Below are 12,326 nucleotides of genomic sequence, written 5' to 3' on the forward strand. Positions count from 1 at the left end.
CAAAATATCTTCAAGGTAAGGGAAAGATAGTTAGATTAAATAAATAAATAAATAAATAAATAAATAAATAAATAAAGCAAATATTATCTCCAGTTTTCACTGTCCATGTTCCTGAAGAGGCTCACATTCACTGAATGGCAAAGTGATCTGGATTATACTCTTGACTGTGTGGCTTGACTACTGTGAAAATTTACCAAGAGTTGAGGATGCTATTAGATGAATCCTTGTACCTCTAGGAATCAGCTATCCAATCACTTTGTAGTGACCTAAGTTTCTAAGGTGAGAGTCTGTACAGGACAGCCTCAAATAATAATAATATCCTTTTTTATTTTTTAGAGTTTAAAGAGCTCTTACTATAATTTAGACACGGTCCTATGTATTTTACATTATTAGCTCATTTAATCATCACAAAGTCCAAGGTAGGGTATTAGTATTATTTCTCATTTGTAGATGAGGGTTTGCATAGGGCTTCCAAAGTTCTCCATCTTATAAGTGAGGAAGACCATATGCAGAACTGGTCAATGAGCTTATGTAAATCTCTCACACCAAGCTAATATTGCCCCTGCCCTAAATCACCACAGGGCCAGGTGCCAGGCAGCTACAGACCACCCCTGTAGCCTGAAGCCCACCACAACTATTCAAACTAGCCAATCTTAAACTCTGCCCTGCTTTGCCTTTCCCACAGAAACCCCAGTAAAGGCTGTGGTTTAAGAGCTCCCCTCACTCCTGCTCCTGTTTCCTGACTAAAATCTATTGTTTCCTCCGTGGCTCTGCATAAGGAGTCATGTCTCTCATTTCTCGGGGAATTATAAGTAACATTGAACTTCTCTTTCAATGGCATTGACCTCTCTCTTGTCACCTTTATAAATTAAGACTGGGCACGAAACAAATTGTATTTTACCATCCTTTTCAAATTCAGATCATCATGTGACTCATTTTAACCATTAAGTTGTGAGCAGAGGTTTTAAAACACAGTGTGTGTTCTGTCAGATTATCTTTTTCTTATCAAGGAAAACACATTTTGAGCAGAGCTTCCATCAATCTGGACCCTAGTAATGAGCAGAGGTATGTGCCAAGTCATGTAGGAAATGTAGAGTGAGCAAGAAATAGCATTGCTGTAATAAGCCATGAGACTGTATATTTTTATTGAAGCATCATCTAGATTATCCTGACTGTGATCATAACTTTGGAGGTTTTTGCCAGAATATTCCAGTTTCTATACACATTCAGTGTATTTTGGGAACAGGGGTCAGTAGCCATACCACCAGAATCCAGTTTAGTTGGACATCACAGCAGGACAACTCGGGAGCATTTGTAAAAGAAATGAATGTACCTGATTTTCCTTCTGAGCTTCTAAAGTCACTTATATTTAGAAGGAAAAACTCAGAAGCCATAGGTTGTGACGGGTTGTTAATACATGAATGTGTTCTGAGTTAATAAGAACACATTGTAACAGTCAATGATATTTATTGGGAATTAGGTGTTAGAAAACCAAAAAAGAGAAACAGATGATCGTAATAATCCCTTATATCATATGCCACACATTAACTGTTTCAAAGATTTTTCATAAATATTTTCTTCTACTCAGTGAAGAAGGCGGAGAAAGTATTATCCCAGTTTTACAGATGAGGAAGTGTTAAGTCACAAAGACTAAATGACTTTCCCAAGGTCGGGACAAAGTCACAAAGGGGATCAGAGCTCAACGCAAAACTAAAACACAACACTTCTGAGTAGACACTCTTTTTTTACCAGACTATAAATTAAAATAGCTACTTTTCCTGAAGGCGAAAATTCTTGTTGCCAAAAAAAGTTTAACAATGTTTTCAAAGCCTATAGTCAAATACATAAACATCAATGAAGCATTTGTTTGTGTCATGGTATTGAATGAATGCTATTATTACAAAATGGACATGAAGAAGACCTAAAACCATCAAACAGATATGGGGGTAGGTGGGTGGTTTCTGAAGCCCCTTTTCAATCATATCCAGACTGAAAAGGCAGCATGAAATGTTGAGATGTTGGTTTGAAACCTCAGGAGTTCCCCAGGTAAAATCTTAAATGGGTCCTGTATGCAGAAGGCAAGGAGAGAGGAAAGAAAAAGGCAGGCCACTCCAGATTGGTAGGTGGCGGGTTTAACAAGCAAGGGAATTTACATACTAGGCTTGTCTTGAGTATCTGCACGAGTAGATGTCGGCATATAACCACCAGAATCTTAAAAGTTTATATAGAGGCCTTAGCTGTGGCTTAGAGGCTTGCTTTCTCTAGTCTGTGTCCTTGAAAAAGGGCTCTAAGCCATGGGAAAGGTAGGCAGAAAGTACTTTACAAGAATAGGGGAAAAGGTGAGGAGCCTTTGATTGGAGGTCAGCTCTGGGGTCAATCAGTGGTCACATCCTCTCCATGACCTCCACCAACAGGAGAGAATAAACATGAAAGAAAACAGCAACAATTGCCATTTACACATGGCTTTAGTTCTCAAGTAATTTCAATGTATATTTTTACACTTGTGTCTTAACATTTCCCCTATAAAGAATTATTGACTTGGGCCCAGATCTTGTACCCCGAAATCCTAAACTCTTATGGAAATATTTAGAATAGGTGAAATTAGATTTTTAAATCAAATTTTGGAATACTATTGTAAAGCAACCTTCTTTGAAAATTGAAATACTCACAACTGATGTGGAGGTTTTAACACATGGACCTCTGTTCCCTCCCATCCAATCTGAATTCTGTGCCTGCTTTAGTTCTGGCAGTTTCTGGACCAGGTCTTAGGAAACTGGTACTCCTAATTCCTGTCTCTTGGGATACTCACTCAGAGAAGGCCTGAATCCCAAGACCAGAGTGGTCTTCAGAAACACTCCTTGGGGCATCTGGGTGGCTCAGTCCCTTAAGCAACCGCCTTCAGCTCAGGTCATGATCCCAGGGTCCTGGGACCCAGAGAATCCCCATGTCCGGCTCCCTGCTTAGGGAAGAGTCTGCTTCACCCTCTCCCTCTGTCCCTCCCCGCCCTTGTGCTCCTGCTCTCTCTCTCTCTCAAATGAATAAATTCTCTCTTTCTCAAATGAATAAATAAAACCTTAAAAAAAAAAAAAAAGAAAAGAAAAGAAAAAGAAAGCCTCCTTCTTGGCGGGGATATAAGCCTGTAAGAGGTGGTGAAAGTCTACAGACCAGTAAGATTCAATAAGATCTCAGACTTCGATATTTTAGGGCAGGAATCTTGTCCTGTCTAACACAGTTCCTCACACATAGTGGGTACCGGGGAAGTAACTAAGACAGACATGATAAATGCTGGACTTCTTTTGCCATAAAACCTAGGCTTTCTTTGGGGTTGCCATTCTTAAGTCCCTCTCGTTGCTTGTTTCTTACAAGTGATTTCATGCATCTGGCAACGTACATCAAGCCCACGAGGCAATAGTTTTTACACACAGACACAGCCCTACAGTGCAAATTTTATGAACCCGAATCCTAGTTTACACCTAATGTATTTCATGCTGAACTTCAAACCACTAGCTGCGAGGCGTTTTTCAGGCTTTTATAGTCACAGCAGCAGTCTGGGTTTTCTAGGACACAATGCACCGCCCAAACAGAAGCAGGGGCTCCCTCTTCTTTCTCTCCCTACTTCGCCCAAGAGAGAGCCAACAGAGCCACCCGCAGTTGTCTTGGCGCGCCGCGTGGGGGACACCGCCCACGTGAGCTCGGTTTCCGCACAGCACAGCTGGCACGGTACGAAAGGATGGGGGGAGGGCGGGAGCGGCCGAGTAGGAGGGCGAGGAGTCCAGCTGGGCGGGAGACCACCCGCCAAAGGCCTGACCTTTTGGTCTGCAGCCCCGCGCCGCCCACTCAGGAATCCCCTCCCCTGCCCCTCGGCCCCCGCCCGGCTAGCTGCACGCGGCGGCCGGATCTTCTTGAATTTCAACACAAAGGGAATCCTCGGCCGCAGGAAGTGCATCACGAAGAAAGAGGGACTGGGGGCGGGGAGAGGGGGATGCTTCCCTCCCTGTCTACACCCCCGCCCTCCCGGAGCCCTGGGCAGCCGTGACGAAACCCTCAGGGTCCCCCCTTCGCCCCAGGAGCCGGGAGAATTCAAACAAGGAGCCCCTCCTCCCTCCCTGCAACCCCCTGCCCGCTACCAACAGTGGTGGGTGGCAAGCGCTCTCGGCTCCCACCGCGCCCGAGCTCCCAGGCGGCGGGGACTCGAGCTGCCCCTCGCGAGGCTCACGCACCTGTTCGCTTCCCCCCTCCTTTCCTTCCGGGTGCGCCAGCACCTGGGCTTACGTTTGTTTTTCTGCCCCTAGGCTCTCAACTTTTCCTTCCACATCTCCTTCCCTTCCTGGGTTGTTTGTAGAATCCCAGCGCGGGTGTCCTCCTCCACGTCCCGCAGGGCTGTGCCCGAGGCTTGGGCCAGGCTTTCCTTGGCAGAATGTTGGCGGACCGGGAGTCCGCGCGTGAGCAAAGGGGAGAAAGGCAGGGAGAGACCACTTTCGTTTTCCATGACACCTGCCGTTCCGGGGACTCTGCCAGGCTTTCCACCCCGAGGTTCCAGTCTCGGAGGAAGCCTCGCCGTTGGGCGGGCGTGTGGGGTTGTTGGGTGGTGGAGAGGAGGCGGGCTGGGCTAATTGGTGTTGAAGCCGTTTTTACAAGGCAACCTTACAGGTTTTACTTACATTGTATTTTGCAAATCAATAAAAACAAAACTTTTCTGGCAATGTTTATTTACATTTCACCAGAGAGTGAGAAACCATCCATTGTCCATAAAACAACAACAACAACAACAACAACAACAACAAAACAACTCTTATTTTCTTTTACTTTAGAACGGCTTGAGAAGACCAATGGCAATTTGGAGTGAGGGGCCGACACACCCCTTTTTCAGCCCAAGAGGAGAGGTGGAAAAACCCGGGAGCTTTGGACTAGTTTTTAAGCTGAAAGACCCGGGTGACAGGGGAGGGGGTCGTGCAACTAACTCGAAGCTGCCCTGCTCCAGTCTCAGGCACTCGCAGTGTCAGGTGTGCCGGAAGGGGGCCCGCTCCCCCTGGGGCGCCCAGCTGCCTCAGCTCACTGGGACACCACTGGAGGGGACTGCCCCCTCCCAAGCTCCTGGCTGAGGCCGGGTACCTGCTCCAACCTGTCTCCTCCCCTTCTCCAGTACCACACCCACGGGACTCCGGTCTCCCCGGGAGAGGGACGGAGCGGGAACAAAGGGGTCTTTGTTCACTGGCTCCTGGGGGGTGGGAGTCGCGCTCGCGCGCGTTTCCCTGCGCCCCTTGGAGAAGGGGAGGCTCAGCGCCGTCCGGCCTCGCCCTGCGGCGGGCGCCGTCCTCCGCGACCCCAGCGCCTGGGGTCAGGGCGCGGCGCCCCGGGCCACCGCCGGCTCTTTCCCGGCGGGCGGGGTGGGGGGCGACGGCGCGAGGCGGGCATTGCCGCCCGCGGAGGGACGGTGGGGGGGTTTCGGCAGCTGGCGAGGTGGAGGGGGCGGGAGAGGGAGCCTGCGCGGGGCTGAGCCTGGAGGTGCGGGGCGGGCTAGCCGAGCGCTCGCCGAGAGGCTCCAGCCAGAGCAGCGGCGGCTGGAACGCGCTCCCTCTCTCCTTCCATCCTCCCCCCCCCGATCGGCCCCAGCACAGCGCCAGGTCCCCCTCCGCTGCCGTCAGCACGCTCCCCTTCTCCTTTCTTGGCGCTTTCCTCTTGAGCCATCCTTCTGGACAAACTTTGATGGAGAATTTCACACCACGCTGGAAAAATGCCGGTTATGAAAGGATTACTGGCGCCCCAGAACACCTTCCTCGACACCATCGCCACCCGTTTTGACGGAACACGTAAGTCTTGCACTTAGACGAGTTGTACAGTATTTTCCGAGAATGATTTTTCACGTATAAATTACTTTCTCTCCCACCTTCTTTTTTTCACCAGCGGAGTGAAATTCCTTCCGTTTTTGCAAAGGTGTCTTTTGTGCGGAGAAATTTCCTTCCACCCAAGGTTCGGTGTAGTACTAATACTTTGGATTGGTGTAGTTGGTCCCCTTGACTTCCTGGGTTTGTGAGAGCTAGAAAAGAGCCTGAAGGAAGACTGACGCCCGTGTTCAGTATGGGACCCGTATTTGGGTGCCTCTTTATGAAATTTTTTTAAAAAATTAATTTTATGAGGTGAAAGTGGGAATGTCCATGTTAGTGAATTGCTGCCTTATCTTTCTAGAGTTTCAAGGCTGTGTAGATTATAGGGTGAGTTCGGAATGTTATGCTTCCAGGGAGCATCATTCCTTGAGGTTTTTCGGATAGGCATGGTTTCCCATCAGAGTTTAAGAAATGCAAACTAGAATCAGGATTGCCAAGTGTAAGCTTTCTGTAGAATTCTAAGCTTTGCGAGTTTATCAGAATCTCGATTCCTGCTTTTAAGCTAGGTACCTCTCAATCCTGAAATGATCCTAACACTCTAGGAGAGAATGTTGGGGAAGGAGGAGCTGGGAATTTTAAAGGCTGATCTGATCATATGAGAAAGTTTGGACATATTTTTTTGAGGCCGAGTATCATTGGACTTTTAGTTTGTTTCAGCTATAGTTGAAAACAAGGGTACGGTGCTGTGTGGATGCTTGGAGATTGTTCCTAATCACCTGCAAGTTGTTCTCTTTCAGGACCACGGTCAGGTCCCCGTTCCTTCCCTGGCTTCTCAGGCTTTCTTCTTGAGCCCGTTGGTCTTTCCAACAGGCTTAGGAGTCTGTACTTTCACCCTAACAAATGCTCTCAGTTGGTTTCACTATGAACATCCCCACCTTCCTCCTAGCTTATGTTGCTTCTGTGTGCTATCTTTCCTTTTTCTGCCTCTTATACAAAACTCAGGAACTCATTCTAAAGGCTTTTCTGAGGTTCAAGTATAATTATTTTTTACTATGATGGTATATTTCATGGGGCTGACATGAGAGAGCACATCTAATTCTATTTCCACTCCAGTAGTCTATATACGCATGCCTATTATGGTGGGAAGAAAGTCCTGGGCTTTGTGCTTTAAGAATAGTTGGAAAAGTTTACATGGGAGGGAAATGAAGAATTTATTTGATTTTCTTCAATTTTTTTTTTTTTTTTGATGTCCACCCTACTCAGGGTAAAAGGTGTGGACATTCTTACAGTGCTTTTAACTTTTGCTTTAGCCATTCTCTCCCCTTTTGTATTCTACATGTGTCAGACGGTATTGGTGAAGTGCAGTGCAATGTGTCTTCTTTGGATAAGAGAAAATATTGTAATAAAACTTACAGTCCCTGCCACTGCCATTACCTCCACCACCCGAAGAGCACACAAAATCACCACTGCTTTCTTTAGCCATGTGTGAACGTGGGCACTAGTAATTATTACCTTAGAAACTGATTAGTTTCATGTGTATGTTTCTTCTTGAAGTTGCAGATTTAAACCCCAAAGGCTCTCAACATGGATCCCAAAAGCATCTATTGAAAATGAGGTTACTGGTGAATGGTATTTGCTTATCTCATCGTCATTTAAAGTTGAATGGAGTGCGAAGTGTGGTGAATCATCCCAGCATAGCCTTGAGAATTACTGCAGCAATGTATGTAGATATCAGTTACTAATGAGAGGGGCTTTGGATCATCAGAATGAGATACCTTTGTCTCTTTATGTCACTGTAACATTTGATGAGCAGAAGGCATGTAGATAGGAGTACTAGTGAATGGCTCCTTTTAAAAAACCTAAGCATTAATGTTAATAAAATGGAAGATTAGAAATTTTAAATTCTAATTTGGGAAGAACATCATTACCTACCAGCATTTAAAAAACGAAAACCAAAACTAAAGACCAAAACCTAAAACTGTTGGAGAATATGTTTGGTCTGTGCTCCACAGGGTTTAGGGGATTCCTGTAGGGAATCACTTTGTATGAAATCAGCTGAAAATCGGTGAAACAAATTTTGAAATGTGGAGTAACATAAAGGTTTACTTTGGGAAGACTTTTTTTTTTTCTTTTAAACAACATCTAATGAATGAATACCCCTCATCCCAATAAACCCCACTCCAGGAAAGAAGATTATATTTTCTCATTTACTTCTTTTTTGAATTGCAGGATGACTTGAATAATCTGAAACTTAAAAAAATACTTTAAAGAAAGTTTTAGCCTCAAATTTTGTTGTATCTAGAATCATGGGCATACCATTTCCCTGGCTAAGTTTTTATCTTATTGTGCTATCTTTTCTGTGTTGACAAAATTTTAAGTATAATTATTTCCCTGAACCTCTTCCTATGATCATCCTTCTTTCTCTTGATTTTTTATAGTATTAATTTCTTATGCAAGATGAAAATATTTGCAAGTTTTAAATTTGCCAAATTGCCACCCACCCAATTAAAAACTCTGTAAAAAGTGAATGATGTTATTATACTCAGAATGTAATATGTTTACTTGGTCCATTGCCTTATTTGTTAGGTATACTTCATAGTTATCTTAGTTTCTTATTTTATTTTATATTGGTTAATCCTGATGAAAAAATAAGAAAATAAACAGTAGCCCAGGCAAACCACCTTGCTAACTTAACCACCATGCAGTATTATTAGCCTTACTGACTTAATGTTGTAATGGAAAATAATAAAACTTAAAACATCATTCAAAATTTCTCCAAGGAAAAAAAAATAAGCATACAATAATAAAAGCTTATAGCATAATCTTACTAATTCATCAGTTGAAATATTATCACAGGGCAACATAAAAGAAGTTAATAATGTATTTTTATCACCTGGTAACACGTTATTGTTTTATATAATACTTATTCCTTTTAATATTTAAGAAGTGAGCTCCTTGTTAGGATTAAAAGACAATTGTAGACCATTAATTAGAATTTGTTTTCATTTACAGTGTAATTTTTAAAAACTATTGGAAAATATAAATCTTTTTACATAAAACTACCCTAAAATACATTTCCTTCTGAAATATGTTCTCTCCTGGTTTGTGTTTAAACCAGGTGCAATGAGACTGAGAAAACTAAGAACCTTGCAAACATTGAATACGTATGCCCTATTTCAGATGAAAAGGAAATGCCAATGAATTTTTTTAACTCATTTCAGGAAGCCACACTTCTCACTGGAAACACTCTTAGACAGACAGACAGACAGACACACACACACACACACACACACACCAAGTGTTAACGTCATGACTGTATCTAGTTCACTTTTCCTACATGTTTTTTTTTTAATATGTTTAATGTATTAAAAAAATCTTTTCTGAGTAGACTTTTGTGTTAAGCACAAGAATATTAATCTGGACAAAGAGGAAGTATAGCAGAGAACACATAAGTACATATTTTAAAAAATAGTTTTTAGTACTAAATATTTGTCATGGGGTACCACTTGAGAAAAACAGATTTCTTTCTTTCTTTTTTTTTTAGAGGATATAAAACTTTCAGAGGGAAATGTCCATTTCCAAACATAATGGTATATTAACCTACATTTTCATAGCTGTATATTTGCCTACATTTTCCAGTCATATCAAAATTTGGCCAGAATACATCTCCTTTGGGGTTAGTCAGACAAGATTTAAGCTTTAAAGGAAGTTTGTAGCCCAGCGGACTCTATCAAGGAGATTCCAGTCAAAGTATTCAGAATAACAGTAGTTTAGAAACTCATTCATATTTGCATATATTTTATGTATTCTTGTATAGCCAGTTTAAAATGGTCCAAGGAAATTTGTTAAAATTGAAATACTTCCTTTACAGAGACAACTGCATTGGTTTTTCTTTTCATCTTTCCTTTCTTCTTTTTTCTCATCTTTCCTTTCATGCTTTCATCAAGGAACATATAGCTCTTAACATTACAATCTTAGAGAGAAGGGTAATGAACCCAATGCTGTAGGAAGGGGGAAGAATAGGTGGGACAGTGGAGATCTCCCTAAGTCTTTGCTGGGTTGTAGTTTGGAGAATACCAGCAGAGGCATTTAGCCAGTAAAAAAGAATGAGCTCCTTTATGTATGGGTCTGTCTATAAAAGGCTATTACATGAAAACATTCAAGGAAATAGTTAGCATTCTAGAGATATCTCTCCCCAAATAGAAGTTTATAAAGACTCTTTAAAAAAAATTTTTATATGCTAGTCTCTTTTATCCTTAATGTTTAGGGAGATAGTTCCTTATTAGTTTTTCAGTGTAGTAAATTACCACAAACTTTGTGGCTTATTATCTAACATTTTCTGCAGGCCAGACATGGAGGTAAGGATTAGGTGGGTCCTCTGCTCAGGGTCTCACAAGGCTGCAAACAAATCCTTAGCTGGGGCTATGGTCTTTGCTGAGGCTTGAGGCCCTCATTGAAGGTCATGTAGTTGTTAGCAGAATTTAATTCCTTGTGGTTTTATGATTGAGGTCTCTATTGTCTTGCTAACTGTCAGCCAGGGACTTTTCTCAGCAACTAGCAGCTGCCCTCAGGTTGTTGCCACACGTTCCCTCTTAGAGGCCCTCTCACAATTGAGAGGTTCGCCTCTTCCAGGGCAGCAGGAGGGTTTGTCTTTTAAGAGTTTGCCTAAGTCAGGCCCACCAAGGATAATCTCTGTTTTGATTAACTCACAGTCAACTGATTATGGATCTTAATCACATCTCTAAAATCATCTGTTCTTCCCACACTCAAGAGAAAGGGATTAGACAAGGTGTATACACAAGGAGTTGGGAATCTTGGGGGCCTTCTTGAAACTCTCTATACAGTTGCTATCCGCTGTTGTATTATCTTACAAAACCCAATGTTCTCACATTTGTTCTTCTTCTTTTTTTAAAGATTTTATTTATTTATTTGAGACAGAGAGACAGAGAGAGAGAGAGAGAGAGATAGGGAGAGAAAGCATGAGTGGGGAGGAGAAGGAGAAGCAGGGAGCCCGATGCTGGGTTCAATCCCAGGACCCCGGGATCATGACCTGAGTTGAAGGCAGACACCTAACCAACTGAGCCACCCAGGCACCCCTCACATTTATTCTTCTAAAAAGAAGATTTATTAAGCACACTATGCAATTCTGTATGCATGAAACCCTGCTGAGTTTACACCTGGAATTGGCCCAACTTACTGGAGGGGGGGGTTTGCTGGGGATGGCACATGAGTAAAACTAGTCTAGTTCATTTTAGTCAGCTGTCCTGTCTGACTCTTCATTCTCTGATATAGAAGTAATATGGGAGATGTTGGAGTGTTTTCAGAATATTAATCCCAGTCTCTTAACAGGGTGTCCCTCTTTACAGATAAGGAATGGGGCCTCTTTGTACACACGGGTATCTTAGTCTGCACTGGATGGAGAAGCAATCTGAGAATGCGGCATCTGCAAAGAATGATAGCCAAGGCAGGTTGTTGCACTCTAGGGTGACTGGGCTATTTCCACCTTAGTAACTTCTTAACCAGGCCTGTTCCTGGGCAAACAATATGAACTACTTGGAAACAATATGTTTTCCATCTCTTTCTCATGCCTCTAGCCACGTTTCAGATTTAAGAAACTCCCCACTATGCACTCCTGAATTGAAGTTGGCTGTGTTCTGATAAATAATGTTCTTTATTTAAACTTCATTCTAGTTTACTGAAAATTAGAAAGGAAGAGAGAGGGAGAGGGAGAAAGGAGAGAAGAAAGAAGAGGGAGGAGGGAATTATTTATTCTCAGTCTTTGACTTCGTAGATGAATTCTTTACCCTGCAAAGGATTTATCACTGTGGTTCTCATAACTTCCATGCAATGAACAATGTGTTTGATTTGTAAGGATTGGATTTACGTCTTTATCAGACTTACATTTCTTTTGATGAGTGAAATACACAAATAATAAGAAAAATTTTATTATATAGTCTTTAAAATATTAGATAATTTTTTTTGACATCATTGTATATAGGAAAATTGATAGCTAATATGTTAAAAATGGAAGTTATGCTCTTAATATATTTTTCCTAGGCTCTGGCTTTCAGTATCACCTGTAGACCAAAGACCATGGCATGAACCCTCTTCTGGCATGAGAAACACACTGAAGGTCCTGAGTTACCAGTTTCTGGGATATCCTAGACCCAGCGTACTTTTAGAATGATACAGTCCCTCTGATGAAATCTTTACTTTATTTATCAATAATCAATCAGTCATTTCTTCAACAATATTTAATCAACACTAACTATATACAAAACCATTATGCTGGGATCTTTGGAATAAATCAGGCTTGCCCTTCTCTCAAAGATGATAAATGTATGCAAAAATTACTGTAGTATGGGTTGAAAAGGGATAAGAATATTCAGGAGATATAGGTAAAGGGCTGTACACATCTGGATGAGGGAGGAATAATTTCTGTGGGTGAAAGATCTGGGAGGGTTTTATTAATGAATGGCTTCTGGGTGGGAATGATTGGCT

The 12,326-nt window shown here is 42.5% G+C and overlaps 1 protein-coding gene across 2 annotated transcripts in view; it reads left to right on the top strand.

Annotated features, from left to right (window-relative positions):
- Window positions 1-5,460: 5,460 nt before the first annotated feature.
- KCNH8 (potassium voltage-gated channel subfamily H member 8) overlaps window positions 5,461-12,326 on the top strand; it is a 365,555-nt gene continuing 358,689 nt past the window's right edge. For both annotated transcript variants that reach the window (XM_002924147.4, XM_034662055.1), the window contains exon 1: window positions 5,461-5,810. In XM_002924147.4, the coding sequence (XP_002924193.1) occupies window positions 5,735-5,810 (76 nt within the window). In that variant the 5' untranslated portion in view covers window positions 5,461-5,734. The remainder of the gene's footprint in view (window positions 5,811-12,326) is intronic.

This window comes from Ailuropoda melanoleuca, chromosome 6, assembly GCF_002007445.2.
Source record: "Ailuropoda melanoleuca isolate Jingjing chromosome 6, ASM200744v2, whole genome shotgun sequence".
In the NCBI taxonomy this organism is placed as follows: Eukaryota; Metazoa; Chordata; class Mammalia; order Carnivora; family Ursidae; genus Ailuropoda; species Ailuropoda melanoleuca.